We start from the raw sequence: 13,013 nt of genomic DNA on the forward strand, positions 1-13,013 counted from the left end.
AATGTCTTTTTGGGCTCCAGGGACCATGTTCAGCATCTCAGAAATCCATCCAGTCAGAAATAAAGTCCCAAAGAACAGGAATCCCAAAAGGGGAGGGGGGCAGAATGCTGTATTGTTCTGGTGTTTTTCCACAGCAACTTGGCAATATTCCTTTTTAATAAAAATGCATCTGTGTTGTGGCATTACCACATAACAATGTGGAAGTGCCTTTTAAACAATTTTTTTTCCAGGGCTCGGGGGGAGGAGCAAGTTTCAGTCCACGAGATAACTGCTGTGCTGTGATTGGTGGCTTGCTGTGATTGACAATCCAAGGAGCAGAGGGAGAAGTCTGTGTTGCTTTCCCTTGCGGCCTTGTCAGGTACCTTGCTTGGCTGACCTCTGCTACTGCCAGGGCCAATGGCCATGGCCTGTCACCACCATCACAATGCCAAGGAGAAGAAGAGGAAACCTTCCCCTTTCCCAGCTTCCAGCCCCAGGGCTGCTTTTGCAAGTCTGGGGGCCACTGCTTTTGCAGCTTAATTCCAGCTGTTTCAGTATGATCAGGAGGAGCTCTGGGTCTCTAATAATCAATATCCATTAATTCCCTGCAAAAACAGAACTTTGAAGTCTATGTTTGAAAATGTCAGAATCCATCATTTCCAGTTTAGAGCCTGTAACATCTCCAATTGTAAACAACATTTACTTTTGGTCCTCCTTTCTATCAAGCCGGATTCCCCCACCATGTACCCTGGAGCCTGGTGTTGCAGGATGCTGCCAGTACCGCTGAGGGTGGTAACATGTGTGCTCTCCTGGCTGTACCTTGTGGTGAGTGAGGGCTGCTCACTGCACTGGATGTGGATGGTGCTGAGCTCCTGCATGCTCCGCAGCCGGGTGGCCGGCACGCTGGAATTCGGGAGGTGTGTCGTCTTCTTGCTGCGGCGAGAGCAGCAGGACGTGGTTAGGCCATGGTGACTCGAAAGTGAGGGGCTACGAGTAGACGGGTAGTTTTGCATTGAGCTCTCCATGCAGTTCTGCTCAAACATCTGCTCATCAATGAACTCGTGGTTCTGTCAAGGAGAACACCAACACATGTTAACGACTTCTTGATATGGTCTCTGACAGAAATAGTCCTGTGGCTAAACCTCCAGACAAGTGGTTTGAGGTTTCCTTCTCTTTTTTGCTGAGCCCTTAAAAACCATGGCAGAACTCTCTTTCAAATCAATGCTGACAGTCTTGAGCTGGTGGCATGTCTGTCTGTCTGTCTGTCTGTCTGTCTGTCTGTCTGTCTGTCTGTCTGTCTGTCTGTCTGTCTATCTATCTATCTATCTATCTATCTATCTATCTATCTATCTATCTATCTATCTATCTATCTATCTATCTATCTATCTATCTATCTATCTATCTATCTATCTATCTATCTATCTATCTATCATCTTCTCCTTCCCTCCCTCCCCTCCCTCCCTCCCTTCTGACTTAGGTTGCAGTCACAACTACAGTCTGTGTATTTTCTCTGCATAGGATTTTAACTGGAGGTACTGAAGAAGCGCCACCAGCTGACTGTGCGTTTGACTAGGAATGATTTAGGAAACATCTAAAGACACCATTAGGTCCTTGGAAGAAGGCTAAAATTGACTAAATGAAAAAAAAAACATTTTTCACTTTTCCTCCTTAATCTAAGTAATGTCAGTCTTACCAAGAAAGCTTGGGTTTAAACAGACATGCAACATTCTCAACTAACACATGGCTTATGCATTTAATAATCAAGATTTTACTGTAATAGATGCATGACAAGAGAGCACAGATACCGTACTGGTTACCCAAATAACTGTGGAGCGTACTTCCTCTGGAGACTTGCCAGTTCTTGAGTCTGGGCATTTTTTTCATTTCATTTTTTAAAGTATGAATTGTTTCCTACTGTAAGTAGGTGGCACTCAGTGAAACAAACTTAGGAAAGATCTACAAGGTTTTAAAACATATATATATTGCTTTCAACTGAGTTGCCTTCAACTGAGTCAGGGTAATTTTAATTCTGGTTGTACAATACCCAGCAATGGTATTCAGAGGAGGGCCTCGGCCTCTGTTTGCCCTCCAGATTGGCTTCTGTATGCAGCTATATGCTGGACCATTGTGGTATGATGGACCACTGGCCTTATCACACAGGTTTTTCTTATGTTCTGAATGTTTCCTTGGCTTTTTAAAATGGATCATGGTTTTTTTTTAAATAAAAAATTTGATTTGAATAGTATTGCCAGTCCTGAGGTCTTTGTAGCTTGGAAATTTGAATGTCATAAATATGGCACATAAGTATAAAATAATCCAAAGGGGAAGTTTTCTTAGGAAAGACCCACTGAAATGATTTCTTCTTCCATATTTCTTGTTCCATATTTGATCATTGGAATAGGAGATCTCTCAATTTGATTGTGTGCCAAATACATGCAATTTACTATATAATTATGATATGTTTGCATAACTTGAAGCAACCAAGCTATGACATGCCCAGGAAGGTTAAAATGGGTGGAGTGTGAGCTATCAAATACACTCTTTCAAAATTTATGTCAATCCTTTGGGTTAATGGTGCTAGGTAGACTTTGAATTAATGGTCCTGCCTGAACCTGCATGGTTGTTGTTGTTGTTAGGTTATTAGGTGTGAAGTCGTGTCCGACCCATCGCGACCCCATGGACAATGATCCTCTAGGCCTTCCTGTCCTCTACCATTACCTGGAGTCCATTTAAGTTTGCACCGACTGCTTCAGTGACTCCATCCAGCCACCTCATTCTCTGTCGTCCCCTTCTTCTTTTGCCCTCAATCGTTCCCAGCACAGTAGCCATCCACAAACTAAATACCCCCTAACAGCCATATATCATTGCCTGCTGCTTGACATTTTCACTTTTTACAACTGTAGGTTTAGCAGTCTGGTGGGCTCAGTGAGTTACAAGGAGAGCAAAGCTACTCTTATCTGTAAATTTGGTTCCTAAATTCTTCTCATGTTACCCTGATGGAATTTTTATAAAAGCCATAGCTTGCTACTGCAAGGATTATGCTCCTTCCCTTGAATATAGAACAGATGGTGTTTGTTCTGCATCTATATCCCCTGTTTTTGCCATCCCGGAACTCATGGTGATATACTTATAGGATTCCAAGGAGGTCGCTTCTCCAGGCAATGACCAGATCTATAGTGGGCATCCCACACAAGACGGTTGCTATGTCACACACCATCTGATGATACTTGGGGACCATCCTTCACCTTCCTACTTCTTCCTCTTCCTCTTTGCCTGGTGCTATTTGATGTAAATTTAATAACAAGGCAAACGATAGGCTACTGGGTTATGCTACACACAGCTAACACAGAATTATGTACAAAACTGAAAATAAATCAAGACTCAATGCCATGTGAAATAGGAATTCAAACATGTTTGAGCCATTAGGGGGCTATCTTGGATCATTCACCAATCACTGTGTCTCTGTAAATTAATCCAGAGATAATAATTATGCTTCTGTTCAACTAATCACTTGTTTTTACATGCTCTTCTGCTGTGAACAAGAACTGTGAACAAGTTACCTTGCTTCTTTCTTGGTTCTCCTTTTAAAAAAAATTATACCAGTCTCGGAATTTGAAATTAATCCATGGAAACATATCCCTGATTACTGACATATACATACATGCACACACTCTCAGAGTTTTATTCATTGTCCTCAAATTAATTTTGCAACAAGGGCAACCATGTTGGAGAGTGTAGGGGACCATGGTGATCACACCTGCATTATTGACTTTCTGAAGGTTATATCTGCTCCAGTTGATTTGTCACCCAGAATAACTGCAAGGATCTGGTGCAATCAGCGCTTCATTCTATCTCCAGTCCAGCCGGTCCCTTGTTAACACTTCAGATGTGAAAAGTTAGTACCTCATTAAAGAGATACCAACATTTCCAAGAGAAGTTTGGACAAACCTCAAACCTAGATAGTGAATGATGAATTTTTTAAAAAAGCTTATTTTGTGCACAGACATCACTTCACAGAAATCATGCTGATTTTTTCTTCTGCTAGTTTCTTTTTCCGGACTACAAAACAGAAGTGTTTTGAACTTCTTAATCCTGAGTGAAAAGTAAGCACATGAAGGTGGGAAATGTGTATAGATTAGTAGCGGAACAACAATCATTCTTCCGGATCAAAACTCTTGTCACATTTTGTTTCATTTCATTTTATTTCAATTTTTCACTGGTCCGGGAAGTAATCATTGTATATTCCCCATACAAAAGAACTTTCTCCTTCAAGAATTGTGGACTTGGTTTTCAAATGTTTCTTCTCAACAAAGGGAAGGGACCTTATTTATTCAGATACATATACCCTGATTGTCTCCCCAAGAAGGGGTCCAAACAGCTTGCTATATCTTTATCCTCTCTTCCATTTTATCTTTTTTTAAAAAAACCTGTGAAGAACAATACATTGAGAACAGAATAGATTCAGCTGGGTAGCCATGTTGTTCAGAAGTAATAGAACAAAGTTTGAGACCACTGGTGTCTTTAAGACCAACAAAGTATAATGCTGGCTAAGCCGCAGCAGCTATTTGTGTCCTTACTGAATAGCCTGGACTTGTAAAATAAAATAAAATCATGTGATTTCTGGTTGAAAGATGTTTTGTATAAACGTTTCAGCCCAGAAGGCCAATAATGGGTAACTTAGATATCTTTCATATGTCATAGCAGCCAAGTGGAAGCTGCTTATCTATTGTTTCATTGAATGCTTCTCCATCTAAAAGCCCAGCAGTATGTGGGTGGAGTCAGGCATACATGTCCTTCCCACATGTGGTCAAGATCAAAGACAATGGTTGGATGAGAAGGCCCCACAGGATTGTCTGCCCACTTTGTCAGGGAGGGAAGGTAGATGGTCCCAGCTGCAATCCCCAACATCTCTAGTTAAAAGGCCAAGTAGGAAGTGTTATGAAAGACTTCTGAGACCTTAGAGAGCCACTACTGGTCATGGTAAACAGTGGTGAATTTGATAGCTCAGTGGTCTAACTCAGTTTAAGGCAGTTTCACATGTTAGTATAGGGTTCTGCTTTTAAATGTAATGGCAGCAATATAGGTTGAAGCCACAGGTAGGGAAATGAACATGTTTTCAATTTTGTTCAAAACAATTAAATCAACATGTTATAAACAGTTGACATACAAAAGTCCTCCTATGCTTAAATATAAGAAGATTTTGGGGAGCAATATGGGGTGTGACAAGGGGACTGCAGCAGAAAGATGTCCAGGGATGGTTACAGGAAACTGATACAGCTTGCTGAAGCTAAGGAGGCTTGTGTCTGGTCAGTGCCTGGATCAGAGACTTCCTGGGAGTCCCATACACACTACCTTGAGCTCCATGGTGGTAGGTAGCAGGTTGTAAATGCAACAAATAAAACAAGTAGTTTTTGCAATGCATGAAAAGCATCTTGGAATAAAACCAAACCCAGGGTAACAATTGATGGGTTGGATGGGGTAGGGCAGGGAATACCACAGACCAGAGGACCACGGTTGATCATAGTGCCTTGTACTCATTTACAAAAGGGATAAAACTCTAGAATATCCACAAATACCACAACCACACAAATAATGCAGATACTTGACACTCAAGCTGTTCTTAATAAAGCTACACAGTATGAAAAAAATGACCACCAATAATGCAGCTATGGTTTTGTTTGAGGTCCAGCAGTCTTCACAGCACTCAAAGCCACCAGACAGCAAAAAGATCTCTTGCATGCACAGTCTGCCCAAACCAGGAGCACTAACAAGGAAGGAAACATCACGGAAGACATGGCACAGAAACTGCAATATACGGATTGAATTAAGAAAGAAATACCTTGAAGGTGGAAGTTCGTACAGATAACAGGGGATCATCCACAAGATAGGACAATCCCTACAGGACAACATGTCAACAAAAGATAAAAACACCATTGATTGTCCATTCCAGCATTCCAAAGTTCAGTCCCAGCATTCCATTCGTCATCATACAGGTTTGAAAGGGCAAAAAGATTTTTCCTTTAATGTGTGTTTGTTGTGTCTTGAAGTTAAGCAGTTTTTTATAACAATAACAACAACAAAAACAAAATAACTTTATTTGTATAGCCCGTCCTTCACAGTTGGCTCAGGGCGGATAAGAACGAACCTCCTGAAAAGAAATCCAGATTTTCTGATTCAAATGGCCCAGTACAAAACGACAACAGATTGTTAGCTGCTCAACTGAGATTACACCAACTGGGCTTTCACCAGGCAACCTCTCATACAACACAAGCCACATGATGGGATTAAAGTTTCCATATGTTGTCTGGTATATAAAGAGGGTAGCTCAAGAAATAAAGTTGTGTGTTGATATGGCCTAAAGGATACATTTACTTGCTCTTCTGTTTTTTTTTTTGGGGGGGGGTTGTTTTGGTGGGTTTTTTGGTTGTTAGTTTTCCAAGCTTTGTTCCACTTTATTCATTGGATCTGCAGGTGACTGGCAGCCAATAAATTTAACTATGAGTTTTAGCAGCAACAGAAGATACCATGAAAATGATTTTCTGGTTCAAGGAAAGGTGAATTGCCCTTTGAAACCCGTTGGTAACTCTGATGCATGAATCATTCCTCATTCCATTGGCAACTTTGTAACATCACAAAATGACTCTCTGTTGTTCCAAGAATTCACAGGCTACAATCTCTTTCATTAGAATAATGCTTTGTTAATTAGTTAACTGTGATGGAAGGACATGCATTTCAGCAAGAAAGCTGATTGAACTATTTTGATGGGTGTATTGAAAAGCATACATTAAACATGCTGCATGTCAGTCCTTGAATGGCAACCTCTACACTGAAAACGATGGATGGTTTTGGTCAGCAGCATTCCCTTCCTAGTGACCAAAAAAGCCATTTAACACCTGTTCAGGTTGCAGTGAGCAACTCCTGATTCCACAACCCCCCATTCCCTAATGTACCATTATGATTTATTTTTCCTATTATGATCTCAGCTAGCTGTAGGACAAATAGCAAATAGTTAATTATATTTTTACCACTAGAACACCCTTTGATCATTAATCCTTTCCCTTACCATCCACCTTGACCTGTATTAGAAACACTTTTGACCTCCCCTTGCCCCTGTTTATCATCATGCAGTTTGCTCTTCACTATAAGCATCCTACATGACTTGCCACTATAAACACCCTACTCGTTCAATTGCCTAAATCCACTCCCAGCCCATGTGTAGCTTCACAACACTTGGAGCCGATACAAGCAGCATTTCTATTTCTTTGCCCGTGCAGGAATCTGTCGTTTCCTTTCCTGTTGCCTTTTAATGCATTTATTCCATTTTACTCCCACAATAACCATGATTGGTGCAAGACACCCCATGCCCTTCATGGCAAAGAGGGCATTTACATTCAGTTCTTTCCAGTCTATATCAACACTGTTCAATATGACACAACATTTCTTATCCATTTATCTGAAAGACTTACATGCATTTCACATCTCAGGTGCCCCCCTGTTGGATAAAAGAGGTTATTTATGTCTATGAGGCACAGACTCAACCCTGTACATGTGTTACACTGAATATTCATATATCCTGTGTGCATGTGTGTGCCTCTTTGTAAGAACAATCCAACAAATGTTCACATTAAAAACAAGCAACAGAGAATAAATGTGGGATTTAAACCAAATGTTCACCATATACACATTGAATGCATTATAACAATGGCTATATGTGCATGCAAATGAAAAGCATGTGCACTGTACACAGGTTGCATACATGCTAACTGCAATGTGAGTACAGTGCGACATGGGGTTGTATCCTAGCATTCCATTTGATTAAGGGGGATGCATCTCATTGGCACAAGGCACACACCTCCAGCGCAAGAGAGTCCTCTGTTGGCAACTTGCGTTGATGGGATATGCTGTACTTTGTGGAGAAGGGAGCTAGGATACAACATCATTTTGATTATCTGAGAGGGTATCATGACTGGCACAACTTGGAAATGGAATGAGTGTTATAGATCACTGGCTACTTCCCTATTATATATCTCTTTGTTATATATATCACTGACTACTTTGATGCTTTTGCCAAAAATGTAGTACAAACAATAATCATATCTAGCATTTACGCAGAGGATTCAATGCTCTCTGCATACATTATCTAAGAAATTCTTACAACTATCCTGTAAGTGAGACTAATATTACTGTCTCCATATTGCAGGTGGGAGAACTGAGCCTAAAAGATAATGGCATGACTTCCACAGCAAGTCCTTTTCAGGATTCAGTTTTGGAGCATCAGTGACAGATGCATAACAAGAATGCACATCACCTGTAGCCAACATTTTGTGTGAATAAAGCTACATGCATATTTTCCAAGGGGAACACTGGATTCTTGAGGCTATTTGTTTGTGTATCCCAAAGTCGCATGTGAATTAAAAAAAGAAGAAGCTTTTTGCCTTAAATAACAAATTATGGCAACTGCAGGTGGTATGCCCTCATGCTATGCATAGCTGGATGCTAAAATCAAATGTCTGGAAAGGGCGATAGAGAGCTGTTTGTGAAGGAACGATTTGAACTGGGAACGATGTGGTTCAGAGCTTTATCACCAACACTGTAACCCTAGACAGCTAAGTTCATTTAAATCCATTGAAGTCAATGGGCATCAATGGTATCTATAACTCACTGTGATTGTGTATGCTGTTAGGTTAATCTGGAAGATTACTACCAAGATCTCAAAGAAGCTGTTGGGACAATCTTCCTTCATTGTTTTGTGAAGTGTTTTGATTAATCTCCCTCTATATTTATTTATGAGCCTCTTGTGGCACAGAGTGGTAAGGCAGCTGTCTGAAAGCTTTGCCCATGAGGCTGGGAGTTCAATCCCAGCAGCCGGCTCAAGGTTGACTCAGCCTTCCATCCTTCCGAGGTCGGTAAAATGAGTACCCAGCTTGCTGGGGGGTAAACGGTAATGACTGGGGAAGGCACTGGCAAACCACCCCGTATTGAGTCTGCCAAGAAAACGCTAGAGGGAGTCACCCCAAGGGTCAGACATGACTCAGTGCTTGCACAGGGGATACCTTTACCTTTATATTTATTTATTTTATTATTTATTAATTAAATTTCTAGACCACCACTCTCAGCCAAGCTGGCTCATGGTTGTTTACAATTTAAAAAATTTAAAATAAAACCATTAATAATATGGCTTTGCAATGAATGCTGCCATGGCATGCAGGCATACTGAAATAAGGCTATTTTCACCAAAGTAAAGGGGAAATCTCAGTTTGCATTTTATGTCTGCTGTGTTCTTTGATGTTTGCTGTTCTCATTCATTCACAGGCAGAAAGTGATGGGGTTTCTTTTACAAATTAATCCTATACAAACCAGTGGGACTGTTTAGAAGGAACGATGTTTGAATATGAGCCAAGGATTACAGTTTAAGGACACCTCAGACCTTAAAAGACCTTTTATTCAGTAGTGTTTTGCTTCCCAAGCTTCCATTGGAGCAGAACAACACTTAGCCAGAAATGTTGTTTTTCACGAGGAAAAAAAGATCTCCCTCCCCCCCTCCCTGCCACTGCCCTGAGGACACATAAATGTGTTTGCAGGAGTGAATTTGCAGTATTCCTTCAGTCTTAAATTTAATAATGCAAGCCTTTTCTTTTTAAAAAAGTTATTTGGAATTCTGCTGAGAACAATGCAATTGCAAATGGATTCTTGTGTGAAAATAAGCATATTTTGAATTTTCTATTACATCTCCTCATGTAGATGGCATTGAGGGCATGACTATAGTGCCTATTTTGTGGACCAAATATGCTCATAAGTACTTTGGCATTTACCGAGCACATGTACATTCATGTGGATGTGAGTGAGTTGGATCCTGTCAGCTTTCCTGCTCAATGCCGTTTAACTCCTCTCATTACTATTGACCCCCTCCTATATGTCCTCTGTCCTCACAGGTCCCGCAGTTCTCAGCCTGTTGGTGGGGATCCTTCTTCTTTCTTGCCAGCAGAAAAGCTGGTTGGATCCAATCCATGGTCTTCCATAGCAGGAATGACAAACAGGCTAGCAACAGCTGCCCTCAGGGCAGAAAAAATATATATAAACTAACCCATGGAAAAACCACACTTCTGGTTCTGTGGTGCACTTCTCAAATGGAAATGTAGGGAGCAAAAGCATAACAGTCTTGTCTTCTGAAGGGTAGTGGGAAAGGGAGGAAGACAACAAGGACATGGGTCTAAATGCAACATGAGCTGTAAACAAGGATTTATGTAAGAAAAAATTGATGGTTCTGGTTAAGGATGTGCACCACCATGTTAAAAAACAGAAACACACACAAACCTCCAAGCACCCACAAAACAGATCCAGCCAGTTCAATGGGAGCAATATGAGTAATGTCATGCAAAGGAAGATTACACCTAGAAGTGCATTCATATTGTATAGTGTGCTTGAATGAGTGCAAATTCGGAATTACATATGCTATTCATGGGGATTCTCTTTCCTCTTTCTGTTTCTGTGGACAGCTGAAGCATGGCTATCTACCTACCTCCTAAACAACAAAACTCTCAGACTGAGTATGCCATGGTGCTTTCATTTCCAAATATCTTGAGCCAATAAACAGCCAATGTTGATCACAGATCAAATCTACATCCCAGACACTGACCAACAGCAAACTACTAGTAAAGAGCATCTGTCCTTTAAATCTCTGTGGCATTATCTCATTGTGCAACACATTTTTGCAGGTGATGATATGGCCTTCTAAAAGATAGACTGTCACAGAGAAGAGAAACACTCTGAGAAGTGGATTCAGCTTTGAAGCTGATCTGTTAATCTTATTTGGGTTTCGCTTACTCTTGGCTCAGTGAACTGAGTAATGAGAAAAGTACCTTTTGTGCTCTTTTAGTTCGATGCATTCTTTTATATGGAAATGGACATGCCCTAAAGAGGTGCTAGGAATGCATTACAGGGCTCAGACTAAGTGCAATGCCAAGCTCTGTGACATCCTTCTAAGCACACTGACCTCAATGGACTTAGAAGGCTGTCACTCTGCTTAGGATAGCATTGTACACCATCTAAATGTAGCTGCCGTACAGAAGAATGCGCTTGACTCTGTTGCTCCCTCCTGCTGTATACGCTTCATGCAGCTTAGCTGAGAAGACAGCAGAAGGTGGTGCACCAACCTGAGCTTACAATGAACAGAAGACATCTTCCTGCATTCTTATCTGACAGAGGCAATACCAGAATATCACAGAGTAACGAGCTCACATTCAATTCTGGCTGGGTTGTTTGTATTTTTAAAAAGATCTCGGGAAAGACTTCTGGGTTTGGAGACCTGCTGCTTGCAAGGCTAAACCATATTGAGCTAGATGAACCTATTACCGGGCTCGTTGGAATATAACATTCACTGTGATATGAATGTTTTTCCTTTATGGGTAGCTTTCATTTCTTTATTAATATTTTGGAGGATCCTGTCTTTAACTGGAGCTACTTTTTGAGAAACAGTTGTGTCCTATTTAAAAGACTTGGCTATTACATTGAAATGGCTGGTAAAGTTTTCTCCCCAGCTTGGTTCTGGGTGTACCTGGGGATTTTTGTTCATCAGTGGCCAAGGGTGGAACCATTATTGATAGTTAAGTGATCCATTGGCATCCCTAGACTGGATGCTTTTCCAAACCCAAGATCATTACAGCCAAAGAATACACTCCCAAAGAGGTTACTCTTGTTAAGTTCATCGTGTGATTAACCCAGCCTTCAACACCTCCAGCTGACACTAAATGGTTTTCTTCATCATATGTATAGAAATAACAAGGGGAAAGGTAAGAAAAGGTTGGATTTTGCAATGGAAGTGTAAAAGTTTGATTCCATCTTGTCACCAATGTTAATACTTTAAAGTCAGGAGTAAATAAAAGGACAGTCATGGGCACCTGGATGGGTCATTGGCCCAAATTTGCTGTTTTCTAGATTTTTTGAAAAATCAAATACTGATCCAGAAAAGCTGAATGCGTAAATATCCTTCCTTCATCCAACTCTTGCCTAAAAACAATAAATACCGCAATAAAGATGAGATCAGAAGTATGAAACTATTACAAAATGTGAAAAGTTAAGATTACCTCTCTTTTTAACAACAGCTACAGTGAAAGAGTTTGTCACTCATGGCATATCTCTGCAGTACTAACTGTTGAGATCAACACACCATCAACAATAGGTTCATGTTTGTATCCTATTATCAGGTGTTTGTGAGATGTGTCCTGCAAAAGGTGTAGTATACCTGCATATGAGTGTTCAGTAGGGCTAGAAGGTTTCCTTTGGCTACTTACAGTTGTTTTTTCCAGGCAGTGCAGCAGGTGGTGATGCTGACTTTCTATTAGAGAAGTAGATTTGCTGATGTTGTGTTCACCATCAATAGACCCCTAAATGAGAGAGGGAAAAGCAGCCATGAGACCATTGACACACAGAGGAAAACACAACATTAATGCCTCAGACAAGAAAAGGGATGAGAAGGAAAGGGAGATCATTTTATCTTAAACATGCATTTTCTTACTACCAGCCCATTTATGGAGTCAGGAGCACAACTTGTGATGGCCACCTCGGATATTGAAACAAATAATTTGGTTTATTTGGTGTTGGATATTTATACCCCACTTTTCTTCTCAAAAAGGAACCATTATAAGCTTTATTCCTTTTACCCAGAGCTATTGCAAGACATCTTCAACAACCAATGTCCTGCAATGTCCTGCAACCAATCTCCTGCAATGTCACACAATGATCTGGGGAAACCCCTTTCAGACCATACTCTGTTTTCTTGACATTTTAACCTTCCTCAAATGTTCTTCTAAATGCTTGAGCCTTGTACTGAGTCAGGCTATTAATCCATCAGGGTCAGTATTGACTGGCAGCAGCTCTCCAGGGACTCAGGAAGAGATCTTTCATATCACCCACTAGCTGGTGGTTTTGACTCATGGCATCAGGGATCAAGCCTGGGATTTCTGGAAGCAAAGCAGGTGTCCTGTCATAGACCTACAGCTCCTCCCTGATTACTTGGCTAGTTTATGCTTCAGGCC

At 40.8% G+C, this 13,013-nt stretch overlaps 1 protein-coding gene across 3 annotated transcripts in view; it reads right to left on the reverse strand.

Moving 5' to 3' along the window:
- The window catches only part of KCND3 (potassium voltage-gated channel subfamily D member 3), a 425,461-nt gene that overhangs the window by 13,509 nt on the left and 398,939 nt on the right, over window positions 1-13,013 (reverse strand). For 2 of the 3 annotated variants that reach the window (XM_077334905.1, XM_077334906.1), the window contains exons 5-7: window positions 12,270-12,362; window positions 5,819-5,875; window positions 799-1,046 (exon numbers count right to left, since the gene is read on the reverse strand). In XM_077334905.1, coding sequence (XP_077191020.1) covers window positions 799-1,046; window positions 5,819-5,875; window positions 12,270-12,362 — 398 coding nt within the window. The remainder of the gene's footprint in view (window positions 1-798; window positions 1,047-5,818; window positions 5,876-12,269; window positions 12,363-13,013) is intronic. The other variant, XM_077334907.1, reaches the window with a different exon arrangement.

The sequence above is a fragment of the Paroedura picta genome, chromosome 4 (assembly GCF_049243985.1).
Source record: "Paroedura picta isolate Pp20150507F chromosome 4, Ppicta_v3.0, whole genome shotgun sequence".
NCBI lineage: Eukaryota > Metazoa > Chordata > Lepidosauria > Squamata > Gekkonidae > Paroedura > Paroedura picta.